This window comes from Enoplosus armatus, chromosome 5 (genome assembly GCF_043641665.1).
Source record: "Enoplosus armatus isolate fEnoArm2 chromosome 5, fEnoArm2.hap1, whole genome shotgun sequence".
Lineage (NCBI taxonomy): Eukaryota > Metazoa > Chordata > Actinopteri > Centrarchiformes > Enoplosidae > Enoplosus > Enoplosus armatus.
Window position 1 is genome coordinate 26,838,108 of NC_092184.1, and position 15,986 is coordinate 26,854,093.

Consider the following 15,986-nt stretch of genomic DNA (forward strand, 5'->3'; position numbering starts at 1 on the left):
CCAATCCTCCCTGACCATGGTGACATGTTGACACAGTCTGGTTTGCTTCCCTCATGCATAGTCACATGCGCTCAGACACAGAAACAAAGTCTCTTTCTAAGGCTGGGAATGACCAGGTAGTGGGCGTCTGCATCCCATCACTTGATGGGCACTGGTTGCCAGTAACTCAGGACTCCCTAGACGCATAATGCAAAATAAAATTCTCACCATGAACCTTAGAGGGCTCCAGAGACACAAGAGCAACTGTGGGTATATAAACTGTGGGTATATTAGATGTGGGTATATAAGCTGTGGGTATATAAACTGGGTATATGAGCTGTGGGTATATAAACTGTTGGTATATAAACTGTGAGTATATAAGCAGTGGGTATATAAACTGTGGGTATATAAACTGTGGGGTATATAAGATATGGGTTTATAAACTGTAGGTATATAAACTGTTGGTATATAAACTGTGGGTATATAAACTGTGGGTATATGAGCTGTGGGTATATAAGCTGTGAGTATAGAAGCAGTGGGTATATAAACTGTGGGTATATAAGCTGTTGGTATATAAACTGTGAGTATATAAGCAGTGGGTATATAAGATGTGGGTATATAAACTGTGGGTATATCAAATGTGGGTATATAAGCTGTGGGTATATAAACTGTGGGTATATAAACTGGGGGAATATAAACTGTGGGTATACAAGATGTGGGTATATAAACTGTGGGTATATGAGCTGTGGGTATATAAACTGTGGGTATATGAGCTGTGGGTATATAAGTTGTTGGTATATAAACTGTGAGTATATAAGCTGTGGGTATATAAACTGTGAGTATATAAGCAGTGGCTGTATAAACTGTGAGTATATAAGCAGTGGCTATATAAACTGTGGGTATATAAGCTGTGGGTATATAAACTGTGGGTATATAAGCAGTGGGAATATAAACTGGGGGAATATAAACTGTGGGTATACAAGATGTGGGTATATAAGCAGTGGCTATATAAACTTTGGGTATAGAAGCAGTGGGTATATAAACTGTGGGTATATGAACTGTGGGTATATGAGCTGTGGGTATATAAGCTGTTGGTATATAAACTGTGAGTATATAAGCAGTGGGTATATAAGATGTGGGTATATAAACTGTGGGTATATCAGATGTGGGTCTTTAAGCTGTGGGTATATAAGCTGTGGGTATATAAACTGTGGGTATATGAGCAGTGGGTATATAAACTGGGGGAATATAAACTGTGGGTATACAAGATGTGGGTATATAAACTGTGGGTATATGAGCTGTGGGTATATAAACTGTGGGTATATAAACTGTGAGTATATAAGCAGTGGCTATATAAACTGTGAGTATATAAGCAGTGGCTATATAAACTGTGGGTATATAAGTAGTGGGTATATAAGCTACAACTACTAATGGGACCTTGTGGTGTGATTATTTTTTCATCTGCAGCTTCCAAGGTACAAAATGAATGAATCTCTGCACAGGAATGATTTTGGAGTATAGGCACCGTTTATACATCTGACTGTTACTTTAAAGTGTAACACCAAAACATTAGCAAGGCGCTCTAAAATCTCCTATACGTGTTCAGTTGGGTTAAGAGGTGGTGACTGTGGAGGCCACAGCATATGATACACATCACTTTCCTACTTTCAGTGAGCCCACATGTCTTGTATGGAAGCACCTGCATTCAATACGTGGTCCAACTTTATTGAGGTTTTTCCTTTCACCTGTCAACCTCATCTGCATATACATGTTTTGGAAAATTGTAATCAGTACTTGGTCTAAAACGTTTTTCTCTTTTTTCTTTTGAGTCCTGATAATAATGAGGCCAATCTGCTGCAGTGGGCGTCCACTAACTGTAAAACTTTACAAGAGGCAGAATCAGTCTTTCATTTTAGTTAGGAGGGACTGACAGTGTGACCACAGCAGGACAGCAGATGCATGTTGGAATTCACACTATGTCATTAAATGTCTGCAATTCCAAACTAAGCATTATGTTGACTTTCAGTAATCAGCTGGTAAGATTGTAATTTGTCACATTTGTTTTTATAAAAATCAAGTATGTCCTATAAATAGACTGAATACTGCTTTTGTGTTAATGCGACAGTTTGTTCAAAGCAAGCATAACTTTCACATTTAAATAATTTCAACTTTTATAAATCTTCACCAAAAAAGGTACATTACAAGATACTGCATCTAGTTAGTCTGTACAAATTCTACATTTTGTTTTGTGAAGATCATGTTAAACTCCTCACAGGTTTCATATTTCACATTTTCTGCCTACTTTGAAGCCGGAATCTTTAAGTACTTATTCTTCGTGATTGTCATGTTGTTATATGTGTTAATAGTTAGTTCCAATCTTTTGCTCATTGTGGTTATCTGCATGAACAGAAGCTTACATGAACCTATGTACCTGTTTCTGTGCAGCCTGTTTGTAAATGAGCTGTGTGGTAGTACAGGGTTGTTCCCATTCCTTCTGGTTCAGATCCTCTCCGACGTTCACACTGTCTCTGCTTCCTTTTGTTTCCTGCAGATTTTCTGTTTGTACTCTTATGGAAATTTAGAATTTTTAAACTTAGCCGTCATGTCTTATGACAGATACCTTGCCATCTGTTATCCTCTACAATATAACACATGTATGACGTCTAACAAAATTGCCTTGCTTATTGCTGTCATATGGTTAACCCCTGTACTTGCAGTTGTTGTGACAATATCATTGAGTGTCCCTTTACAGCTGTGTGGGAGCATCATCAACAAAGTGTACTGTGACAACTACTCTGTTGTTAAACTGGCCTGCTCCGACACTACAGTCAACAACATCTTTGGAATCTTTTATATGTTCACCACAATACTTGGTCTTATAACTCTAATCTTTTACACTTATATGAGGATACTTAAAGTGTGTTTTTCTGGTTCCAAACAGACCAGACAGAAAGCAGTCAGTACCTGCACGCCTCACCTCGCTTCCCTGCTCAACTTTTCTATTGGTTGTTTCTTTGAAGTGTTACAAAGCAGGTTTAATATGAGCAGTGTGCCCATTATGTTGCGCATTTTTTTGTCATTATACTGGCTTACATGCCAGCCGCTCTTCAACCCTGTACTGTATGGACTGAATTTGACCAAAATTCGCATCATGTGTAAAAGCTTTGTTCTGGGTAAAAGCTAAACTATTACTGTTAAAAGTTATATATATATCCTCAAATCCAATAACATCAAAGGGCTAAAGAAAATGATTGCCTCGACAAAAGTAGTGAGTTAGGATGTTCGTATAAAGTGTGTTTTAAATGTTTGCAACAGAACTTTTAAGAATAGATATGTGAATAAAGGGAAGTTAATAATAGAGTGTTAAGTTTGGAGAATTTGTTTTTATGTTTACTGAATACAATTTGTCCATTACTTGTGCAGTTGGTCCAAAATCTGACATTTAAACTATATAAACCAATCGAAGTAGACACCAAGTGTGAAATATACAAACTATGCAGTTTGTCATCATCCTAAACAATCACCACCATCTGGTGGTTCAGTTCAATTCAACTTTATTCATATAGCGCCAAATCTCATGACACTTTACATATAGAGCAGATCTAGACGTTACTTTTTATAAAGCACCTGGTGACAGTGGCAATAAAAAATTTCCTTTAATAGGCAGAAACCTCGAGCAGAACCAGACTCTGGGTGAACAGGGAGACCGGGGCGCCCATCACCATCCAGACCTGGGTGGGGAGCTTGCCGGCAAGCATCCTTTAGCTGGACCTTGACCTACGGGGCATAGCACAGCTCGAAAGAACTACATGGAGCCACCAACCTTTGGGCCCACCACCTGCAGCGATAGGCATTAGGGTCGGGTGTGTTATCCGATGTGGCAGGGACCTAGCCATGCTGACCCCTGCCATTGTAAACTAGTTCTAGGGACATGGAACATAACCTCTCTTCCAGGGAAGGAACCAAGTTTATTGCCAAGTAGGTTTTTACATACAAGGAGTTTGCTTTGGTATTTTGGAGCATAACAATAAAAATAGTAAGAGAAAACAAAAAAATGGTAAATGGTAAATGATTTCACTTATATAGCACTTTTCAACCTTCACAGTTCCCAAAGCGCTTTACAGCTAAGTCTCATTCACCCATTCACTCACACATTCACACACCGATGGCGACCGAGCTGCCACGCAAGGTGCTGGCCTCCATCGGGAGCTACTTAGGGTTCAGTGTCTTGCTCAAGGACACTTCGACATGACGGGGGCAGCCGGGGATCGAACCCCCAACCTGTTCTAACCAGCTTTACCTCCCGTGCGATAGTGCTAACCACTGCGCCACCATGCCGAAAGAAACAAGTACTTTAAAAGTCAAAAAATATAAAAAGAAACTATCTGAAATATTATATTAATATGTACAATATAGAGCTGTACAGTATGCGCACAATATTGACCAAGGAATGTGCAAAATTTCACTAATAAGGAATTTGTGCAAAAGATGTGCGTAATTTAACGCATTGAGACAGATGTGAGATGTACATTAATGTACATCTATGGGTACTATGGGAGGGGATAAGAGTTCGTGTCAGTGGGGGTCCCAGGCCTTGTTGATGAGTCCAGCTGTAGACAAGAAGAAACTGTTCTTATTGCATGAGGTTTCGGTCCTGGACCACAGCCTCCTGCCGGAGGGGAGTGTCTGAAAAAGTTTGTGTTCAGGGTGGGAGGGGTCAGCCATAATCTTTCATGCAGACATCAAAGTTTTGGAGGCGTACAGGTCCTGGAGAGGCGGCAGATTGCAGCCATCCTCTCAGCAGAGCTAATGATACGCTGCAGTCTGCAGACAGCTGATTGGCACAGTGCTTCAGGGTGCAGGGAGAGTCTGGTCCCCCTGCCTAGCAGGGGTTCTGCCTCTTCAACAGTGTGTCGACGTCCCTCTCAGGATGGATCGACTCAGTGTTGTTAATGGGGTTTATCGTTGGTGATCTGTCTGATCCCCCTCCAGACAGAAGCAGAGTTGTTTGCTGGTGTTTCTCAGAGTACAGTCGTTTAGCTTCTCTCACCGCCTTGCTAAACCTGTACTTTGACTCTCTAAACCTGGCCCTGTCCCCACTCCTAAACGCTTCTTCCTTTTGCAACCTTAGCTGTTTTGCTGTGAACCACAGCGCAGGTTTGTCGTTGTTGTAACTCACCCTGGTGCATGATGGTACACAGCAGTCCTCACAGAAGCTGAAGTAGGACGTCACAGCCTATGTGTACTCATCCAGACTGTTGAGTACAGTACAGTCCAAGCAGGCACAAGATCCTCCATAGCAAGTTTACAGAGCTTTAATTTGTGCCTGTATGCAGGTGAACCATGGTGTGGTCAGAGTGTTCCAGTGCAGTGCGGGGGGTGGCACGATGGGCACTGCTTTCTGTTGTCCAGGTTTGTCCGCTCCACACAGTATCTGGTCGGCAAGCAGGGTCCTTTTGGTCCACCGCAACCCAGCCCCGGATAAGCTGTGGACTGTATTTTAAATGTTCCTATGTTTGCATCTGCATTTTGTATTTGTCATGTTTTGTGAATCACATTGCATTGCAGATGTTTGTATTAAATGTTCTATAGGACATAAAGTTATTACTTTAACAAATGAAAAATGACTGAATAGATAACTCTGTTAATAAAACAGTTGTTTCTGATAGTAGTTTATGTCATATATATATATATATACACATATGTGTGTAATGGGAAAGAAAGACAGAAACAATTTATGTTTCCTTATATTTGTTTTTTGTTGTTTTTCAGTTATGTGTGTCCTTTTGTGACGACAGACTGCTGATGTGATCACCTGACTTGAAAAGTTTAAAAGGAGCAGAAGCAGATTAGCGTCTCTAAGCATGACTACAGAAGGTCAGCAGATGGATGTGAGGATTCACACAATGTGATCACCTGTGTTCTGTAATGTCTAACATTATATAGACTTTAAATAAGGGAATGGTAAGTTTAGAGAATCAGTCACATGTGTTTGTAAGAAATCATTTCTTTACTGTGTGTTGATGACTTGTACTAAGTCGAGTTTAAATTTGACATTGAAACTACTTTAATTTGTACAAATGTAACACTGCAAATCGTTCATCCTGTGCAACCTTGAATTGATGTGTTGGGATCCAAACGGATGATCATGATGAACTCTACTCAGGTGTCATATTTCACTTTTGGAGACTACTTTGATATTGGGCTTTTTAAATACTTATTTTTCATGATTATTATGTGTTTTTATGTGTTAATAGTTAGTTCCAATCTTTTGCTCATTGTGGTTATCTGCATGAACAGAAGCTTACATGAACCTATGTACCTGTTTCTGTGCAGCCTGTTTGTAAATGAGCTGTATGGTAGTACAGGGTTGTTCCCATTCCTTCTGGTTCAGATCCTCTCCGACGTTCACACTGTCTCTGCTCCCTTTTGTTACCTGCAGATTTTCTGCTTGTATACATATGTAAATGTACAGTTTTATAATTTAGCTGTCATGTCTTATGACAGATATCTTGCTATCTGTTGTCCTCTACAATACAACATACGTATGACGACTAACAAGGTTGCCATGCTTATTGCTGTAACGTGGTTATTCCCTCTTCTTGCAATCGTTGTCATGATATCATTGAATGTCTCTTTACAGCTGTGCAGTAACATTATTAACAGATTGTACTGTGACAACTACTCTCTTGTGAAATTGGCATGCTATGACACTACAGTCAATAATGTGTATGGACTCACTTACACTTTCACTGTATTATTTGGTCTTACAATACTAATTCTTTACACTTATATAAAGATTCTTAAAGTGTGTTTTTCTGGTTCCAAACAGACCAGACAGAAAGCAGTCAGTACCTGCACGCCTCACCTCGCTTCCCTGCTCAACTTTTCTTGTGGGTGTTTCTTAGAAATAGTGCAGAGCAGGTTGAATATGAGCAGTGCACCACTTATGTTGCGCATTTTTTTATCTTTATACTTTCTCATTTGCCAACCGCTCTACAATCCTTTAATGTATGGATTAAATTTGACAAAAATCCACATCATATGTAAAAGTCTTTTCTTTGGTCAAATTTAAGGTACTAATATTGAAGATCATGTAGTTTATTTCCTCAGCTTCAATAACATGAAAGTATGCTTTGACTACAGCATGTGTATAATGTAGGTAATAAATGTAAGAATTAAATGTTTTAAAAATAAATATCTAAACAAAAGTTGGTTTGAATCTTTGAGTCACAAATATGTAACTTGTTAAGTTTGTATAAAAGATATTTTATGAGAGATGAAAATAAAAGTACAAAGAGACAGATGCAACAAATATGGACATTAAGATTATTACTATTTTGGCCATTTTGCCTTTAGATAGAGACCGCTGAGAGACACAGGAAAGGTGGGAGAGAGCAAAGGACATGCAGCAAAGGGTAACTTCAATTACAATCTACTAAAATATATTAAATAAACGTATGTTTAGAGGCCTTTTGTTGGTTATATCAAAAAGGCCTAGTGGCAGCCTGTTGCAGCAGATCTCGCTCACCGTTGAGTTTCTGCAGGGATTAATAAAGGATTATCTTATTTTATCTCAAACTAAGAAACAAAGTCCTGTAATAATTAAGAATATTTTGCATCAGCGTCAAGGCAAGGCAGCTTTATTTACATAGCACATTTCAAACACAGAGGCAACTCAAAGTGCTTTACATTAGAGTGACATTAAAAACAAGCAATAAGAAAAAACAATAAAATCAATGAAGATAGAATAAAATGCAATAAAAGACATGAATGACACAATGAAATAAAATGCAGTTACAGTAGAGTACAGTAATACGTTTTAAAGTTGCCCCAGTGTGCAGTCCCTGCTTTAGTAGTCATAGTAGTAGTAGTAGTAGTAGTAGTAGAAGTACACTATGACGAAAGTTCTGTCCTGAAACACAACTTTGAGTGCAGACTCTTCCAGTTCCTGACACGTAATAGATGACGTCTCTACAGTAGACAGCTGGACCAGTAGGACAATTACATTATGAAGACACACAATGACAGTATTAAGTAAATAAAGTACACCATATCAAATAAGCCAATTAGTGTTGCCATGGTACTATAAACAACTGTTCTCATCTCTGTATGTATATTATGTATTAATGCATATATTATTGTGCTCATATCAGAGACATGATGTTTCTTATAACAGGGATTTTTCACTTCTAATGTGTATGAAGAAGAGAAAATCATGAAGAGGTCAAGACTCCAGCGACTACAAAGTTGTTCTTCAGAGATACTTATATATAAGTATATATATAAGAAGTTCTCCCTTTCCTCTGTCTCCATAGTGCTTCTCCTGGTGGGACCTGTTGGTCTCTGTAATAACATTATAAAGAGTCGGTCTAGACCTGCTCTATTTGTGAAGTGTCATCAGATGACTTTTGTTATATATAAATATATATAAATAACACTGAATTGAACTGAACTGAATGAAGTGTTGTTTTGACCTCCTCTACCGTATGTCATTGTCATTATGAAATAAATGGTCTAGTTTTCATTGTTTGGGTGTATTGCTGTCCACTGTGTTTTGCAAATGAAACAATGCAGTGATGACAGTTTCAAATGCATTCACTGAACATTTAATGATTTCAGGTTCTTATATATTCACATAGAAAGCATGGTTTACCAATCAGAATAAATCACTTTTCTGTTCTGTTGGTTCGATCTATGAAAACCTTTTGAGTCAAATAAATGTAAACCAATTCATATATAAAATACAAGTCTTTATTTATCCCAACAAAAAATGAAAAGGTGCCTTGAAAAGTGCCTGTATCAGTTAACAAATACATGAATCGGTAAACTGTGGATAATTATTTGCGTGATGTTGTTGCATAGCTGTTTATCGTATAGCTTGGATCTGTAGTGGCTAATGGAGGCCTTGTCCCAATTGTCATAAGGACTGTCTCTTGGAGCTAATCCAGAGATAGGATTAGCCCCCCCCCCTCCTTCAAAGTAACATTCCAAATTAAGATTAACAGTCTTTCTCATGGCTGGGGGACTAATGTACTTTACACTTCATTTGATGTTGTTCACCTCAAAACTTCACCGGGGTGTACTACTACTACCATTAGTAATGATGTAGCAGCAGTGCACTCTCTCTATAACTAATAGAAATTAGGACCATTTTATACCTGATGACGCAGTGAATGATTATCTTGGTAAACTGTATCAACTTGTATAAACACAGGAAACACAAAGTGGATCAAACTTTAATATTGACCAGTGACATCACCTTAATGCACCGTTCGGGATGCAGCCGAGTTGTGGGCGGGCAGCTGTCTTCTGGGCCGCCCACAAAGGCAAATGGTCAGGCACGAAAGGCAGAGCCAAGAGCAGGTCTCCGGGCGAGCGACCCACTAGTCAAAGTGACACTTCCTGAGAATGCTCAGGAAAAACAGGCTGGGAGAAAAGCTGCTGGTGGCCTTCTACCGCTCCTCCATTGAGTGTGCTGGCATATTGTATCTAGAGCAATAATTACACTTATTCAAGTGCAATAAAAAAAATACAAGTGAAAAAGTTATTCTAGTGCAATAAGTACACCTATTATATTATTAATATTACTATTGCCATTAACAAATATTAATATCAGCAGCTTAAATTGTACTTATATATTATAACTTTTACAAAATATATTGTCACTACTGAGATACATTGTACACCCCCACAGAATTATCAGAAGAAAATATATGATACATAAAAATATATATCAATATCAGCATCAGCAACAAACAGTTGGGCTCTACTATCTAATGTGGTTGTGGAAACACACTTTAGTCTAATCCGAAGGCTCGCTCCAACCTCCACCAAAATGCAAATCACCATTGGGACTTACTTTCACTGCCAAAACATTGAAAACCCCGTGTGTACACTGTTAATCAGAAGACACAATACAAGGGGTTGCCTGGGTTGCCTCCTTTCTCTACAAACAAAAACAAGAATTTAACATTCATTTGGAAAACTATTTATCCAAAGCCATTGTTTTTCCCCATCAACATACATGTACAGTGCATCCGGAAAGTATTCACGGCGCTTCACTTTTTCCACATTTTGTTATGTTACACCCTTATACCAAAATGGATTAATTTTTTTCCTCAAAATTCTACGCACAACACCCCATAATGACAATGTGAAAAAAGTTTTTTTGAAATTTTTGCAAATTTATTAAAAATAAAAAACTAAGAAATCACATGTACATAAGTATTCACAGCCTTTGCCATGAAGCTCAAAATTAAGCTCAGGTGCATCCTGTTTCCACTGATCATCCTTGAGATGTTTCTGCAGCTTAATTGGAGTCCACCTGTGGTAAATTCAGTTGATTGGACATGATTTGGAAAGGCACACACCTGTCTATATAAGGTCCCACAGTTGACAGTGCATGTCAGAGCACAAACCAAGCATGAAGTCAAAGGAATTGTCTGTAGACCTCTGAGACAGGATTGTCTCGAGGCACAAATCTGGGGAAGGTTACAGAAAAATTTCTGCTGCTTTGAAGGTCCCAATGAGCACAGTGGCCTCCATCATACGTAAGTGGAAGAAGTTCGGAACCACCAGGACTCTTCCTAGAGCTGGCCGGCCATCTAAACTGAGTAATCGGGGGAGAAGGGCCTTAGTCAGGGAGGTGACCAAGAACCCGATGGTCACTCTGTCAGAGCTCCAGAGTTCCTCTGTGGAGAGAGGAGAACCTTCCAGAAGGACAACCATCTCTGCAGCAATCCACCAATCAGGCCTGTATGGTAGAGTGGCCAGACGGAAGCCACTCCTTAGTAAAAGGCACATAGCAGCCCGCCTGGAGTTTGCCAAAAGGCACCTGAAGGACTCTCAGACCATGAGAAACAAAATTCTCTGGTCTGATGAGACAAAGATTGAACTCTTTGGTGTGAATGCCAGGCGTCACGTTTGGAGGAAACCAGGCACCGCTCATCACCAGGCCAATACCATCCCTACAGTGAAGCATGGTGGTGGCAGCATCATGCTGTGGGGATGTTTTTCAGCGGCAGGAACTGGGAGACTAGTCAGGATAGAGGGAAAGATGAATGCAGAAGTACAGAGACATCCTGGATGAAAACCTGCTCCAGAGCGCTCTTGACCTCAGACTGGGGCGACGGTTTATCTTTCAGCAGGACAACGACCCTAAGCACACAGCCAAGATATCAAAGGAGTGGCTTCAGGACAACTGTGAATGTCCTTGAGTGGCCCAGCCAGAGCCCAGACTTGAATCCGATTGAACATCTCTGGAGAGATCTGAAAATGGCTGTGCACCGACGCTTCCCATCCAACCTGATGGAGCTTGAGAGGTGCTGCAAAGAGGAATGGGTGAAACTGCCCAAAGATAGGTGTGCCAAGCTTGTGGCATCATATTCAAAAAGACTTGAGGCTGTAATTGCTGCCAAAGGTGCATCAACAAAGTATTGAGCAAAGGCTGTGAATACTTATGTACATGTGATTTCTCAGGTTTTTTATTTTTAATAAATTTGCAAAAATCTCAACTTTTTTCACGTTGTCATTATGGGGTGTTGTGTGTAGAATTTTGAGGAAAAAAATGAATTTAATCCATTTTGGTATAAGGCTGCAACATAACAAAATGTGGAAAAAGTGAAGCGCTGTGAATACTTTCCGGATGCACTGTATATCTTAATATTTTCATTTAGAATCTGTTTACACACACAAACTACAAAATGTGTATTTTTCAAGAGTAGCCTTAGTTAAGCTCTTTAATCGTAGATGGAAATATACCACTGATGTAGAGTATATGGTGAGATTACTATCTGCGCCTTGAAAGCATTCATTATTTACAAATAACATAAATTACCAAAAGTATTTTGGTTAACTGCTCAGACTTACAATTACAAACTTGCATATTTTGAGATGAAAATTCTTATTGTGAATCATTTAAAATTGACCACAAAGATTTTTTCAGCTTGACGAATGAGGTATGCACAAATGTGCATAATCTGTTATGTCCTACGTTTCAGAAAAGACCAGACTTTTACATATGATACAGATTTTGGACATATTCAGTCCATACATTACAGGGTGAAAAGGGGTTGACAAAGTATAATGATAAAAATTTTCGCAATATGTTGGGCACACTGCTCATATTAAATCTGCTCTGTAGTATTTCAAAGAAACAACTAAAAGAAAAGTTCAAAACTGAAGCGAGGTGAGGCGTGCAGGTACTGACTGCTTTCTGTCTGGTCTGTTTAGAACCAGAAAAACACACTTTGAGAATCTTCATGTAAGTGTACAGGATCAGAGATACAGGACATAAGATTGTGATAGAAGTGGCAATGAGTCCATAAATGTTATTGACTGAAGTGTCGGAGCATGCCAGTTTGACGATGGAGTAGTTGTCACAGTACACTTTGTTGATGATGCTCCCACACAGCTGTAAAGGGACAATTAAGGATATCAAAACAACAATTTCTAGAAAAGGGGATAACCAACTGAGAGCAATAAGCATGGCAACCTTGTTAGTTGTCATACGTGTGTTATAGCCAACAGATGGCAAGGTATCTGTCATAAGACATGACGGCTAAATTGGCAAATTCTACACTTCCATAAGAGTATCAAATTGAATCTGTGGCAGTCCCTCTGAAATTCAACACATTTGTCATGGTGGAGGGGATTACCAGTTAACCCTGAAAGCTGTAAAGCTGTATTGTTAGAATCAGAATCAGAATCAGAAACTGTTTATTGCCAAGTAACATACATTGCAAGGAATTTGCCGTGGTCTGAAGGTGCTATTGTTTTGACAACAAATATGTAGAATATAAAAGGTAAAATAAGAATAAAAATAAAAATATCAATACATAGTGAGAGCAGCGTGTGTATCTCAGAGGAGAGATACAGAGCAGCGTGTGTATCTCAGTGGTCAGAGGAGAGATAGAGAGCAGCGTGTGTATCTCAGAGGAGAGATACAGAGCAGCGTGTGTATCTCAGTGGTCAGAGGAGAGATAGAGAGCAGCGTGTGTATCTCAGAGGAGAGATAGAGAGCAGCGTGTGTATCTCAGAGGAGAGATAGAGAGCAGCGTGTGTATCTCAGAGGAGAGATACAGAGCAGCGTGTGTATCTCAGTGGTCAGAGGAGAGATAGAGAGCAGCGTGTGTATCTCAGAGGAGAGATACAGAGCAGTGTGTGTATCTCAGTGAAGAGACAGAGCAGCGTGTGTATCTCAGTGGAGAGATAGAGAGCAGCGTGTGTATCTCAGTGGTCAGAGGAGAGATAGAGAGCAGCGTGTGTATCTCAGTGGAGAGACAGAGCAGTGTGTGTATCTCAGTGGAGAGATAGAGAGCAGCGTGTGTATCTCAGTGGTCAGAGGAGAGATAGAGAGCAGCGTGTGTATCTCAGAGGAGAGATACAGAGCAGTGTGTGTATCTCAGTGAAGAGACAGAGCAGCGTGTGTATCTCAGTGGAGAGATAGAGAGCAGCGTGTGTATCTCAGTGGTCAGAGGAGAGATAGAGAGCAGCGTGTGTATCTCAGTGGAGAGACAGAGCAGTGTGTGTATCTCAGTGGAGAGATAGAGAGCAGCGTGTGTATCTCAGTGGTCAGAGGAGAGATAGAGAGCAGTGTGTGTATCTCAGAGGAGAGATACAGAGCAGTGTGTGTCTTTGTTTTATTATCTTCTTTTTTAGAGGGGCAATAGAGTGTCAGTCGCATTGAGCCTGCAGCACTGTCAACAAGACCGTCAGTTTGGGAGGGACTAAGGTTAGCATAGGAGTACTCAGCTGTATTGAGACATGGCACTGAATTAAATGCCAATGGAATCACTTCCTTAAATGTAGCTACAATACTATCAGATAAATATCTGAACATATCATCACTGGTGAGATTGGGTAGGGGCCCAGAGAAAACTATCCAACATAGTTTTTGCAAACGTACAAACCGACTCCACGTTAATTTTTGTGAACTCCGATTGGCGTAATCGGGAGTCATTACCGCCGACGCAAATAACAATCTTACTGTATTTACACTTATCCTGAGCCAGCAGTTTTACATTTGATTCAGTGTATCTATACAGTGCTTAACAAATTTGTTAGACCACCTGTCATTAAAACGAGAAAACACAAATTTTAGAAATCTGTCAAACTCTTGTTTCAAACTAAAAATTGTATTGTTATTTATTAGGCAAACAACAAACACCCTAACCCTAACCCTGGAACAACTAACTAGTCCTTATTCACATATATTAACCAAAAATCTTAATATTTTGTATGACCTCCTTTGGCCCTTTGTTTTTATGTACTTTTCGACAGTCTCTTTTGTTATTGAGTTCCAAATAGTTTCTAGCTGTTCCCAGAGACCCTTCAGTTCGCCTATCAGCCCCGACTTGGAGTGGAGGATGCCATCATCTACCTGCTCAACCGCGTCTATGCCCACCTGGACAAGCCGGCGAGCACTGTGAGAGTCATGTTCTTTGACTTCTCCAGTGCGTTCAACACCATCCGTCCGGCTCTACTGGGTGAGAAGCTGACGGAGATGCAGGTGGATGCCCCCCTCGTGTCCTGGATTGTCAACTACCTGACTGGCAGACCACAGTATGTGCGCTTACAACACTGTGTGTCAGACAGAGTGGTCAGCAACACCGGGGCCCCGCAGGGGACTGTCCTCTCTCCCTTCCTCTTCACCGTCTACACCACGGACTTCAGCTACTGCACTGAGACCTGCCATCTTCAGAAGTTTTCTGACGACTCAGCAATAGTTGGATGTATCAGTAAGGGTGATGAAGAGGAGTACAGGGCTGCTGTGGAGAACTTTGTCACATGGTGCGAGCAGAACCATCTGCAGCTCAACGTGACAAAGACAAAGGAACTGACTGTGGATCTGAGGAGGACCAAGGCGCCGATGACCCCTGTTTCCATCCAGGGGGCCAGTGTGGACATTGTAGAGGATTACAAGTATCTGGGAGTTCACATAGACAATAAACTGGACTGGGTAAAGAACACTAATGCCCTCTACAGGAAGGGCCAGAGCCGTCTCTACTTTCTGAGGCGGCTGAGGTCCTTCAACATCTGCCGGACTATGCTGAGGATGTTCTATGAGTCTGTGGTGGCCAGTGCTATCCTCTATGCTGTTGCATGCTGGGGCAGCAGGCTGAGGGTGGCGGACTCCAACAGACTAAACAAACTGATCCGCAAGGCCAGTGACGTTGTGGGGGTGGAGCTGGACTCTCTGACGGTGGTGTCAGAGAGGAGGATGCTGTCTAAGCTGCGGGGCATCTTGGACAATGTTTCACATCCTCTCCATGACATACTGGTCGGACACAAGAGCACCTTCAGTGGGAGACTCATTCCTCCCAAATGCACAACTGAGCGACACAGGAAATCATTCCTGCCTGTGGCCATCAGACTGTTTAACTCCTCTCTCTGAGTGTCAGACACTCAGGAAGAGACTGGAAATCCGTATCTGTATCTACCACACCTGTTCATACACCACCTCACTATTTATTCAAAATGTTTAAGTGCAATACATATATAGTCACACACTTTAGTGCAACACATACATACATATACATTGTTATTGTATATATTTTTACCTCATTTCACTTAAATACTGTAAATGTGTATATTTTGTATTTTCATTTCATTTTTCATTTCACCTCATTTCACTTAAATACTGTAAATGTGTATATTTTGTATTTTCTATTTCTTATTTTTAAATTTTGTACAAACTTTAGCTCTAAATTATGCTACTTTCTACTCTTGAATGGGAGCACCGGTACTGTACAATTTCCCCCCGGGGATCAATAAAGTATTTCTGATTCTGATTCTGATTCTGAATAATGGCTTCTTAGCAGCTATTCTTCCCTTTAAGCCTTGTTCCTTCAGTCGTCTGCTTATGGTCATTCTGGAGACTTTCTCAGATTCTGATCTAGAAGCATTAATCTCTGCCTGAAGATCAGCAGTGGTCTTCCTTCTGTCTCCAGTACTTAAAATCTTGAGGTGCCTGACATCTGCTTCAGTTAGCTTTCGTTTTCGGC

The 15,986-nt window shown here is 40.3% G+C and overlaps 1 protein-coding gene and 2 pseudogenes across 1 annotated transcript; 2 read left to right on the forward strand and 1 right to left on the reverse strand.

The window, feature by feature from the left end:
• The first annotated feature begins 2,236 nt into the window (after positions 1-2,236).
• On the forward strand, positions 2,237-3,755 carry LOC139284858 (olfactory receptor 4B13-like; annotated as a pseudogene).
• A 2,372-nt stretch (positions 3,756-6,127) lies between these two features.
• On the forward strand, positions 6,128-7,054 carry LOC139285504 (olfactory receptor 10J4-like). The gene has a single exon (XM_070906071.1). The coding sequence runs from the start codon at positions 6,128-6,130 to the stop codon at positions 7,052-7,054; it is 927 nt and encodes a 308-aa protein (XP_070762172.1).
• Positions 7,055-11,970: 4,916 nt separating this feature from the next.
• LOC139284859 (olfactory receptor 4C3D-like) lies at positions 11,971-12,569 on the reverse strand (annotated as a pseudogene).
• Positions 12,570-15,986: the final 3,417 nt, after the last annotated feature.

Coding starts and splice junctions, on each gene's coding strand:
- LOC139285504 (XM_070906071.1), top strand. CDS start 6,128: ATGATGAACTCTACTCAGGTGTCATATTTCACTTTTGGAGACTACTTT.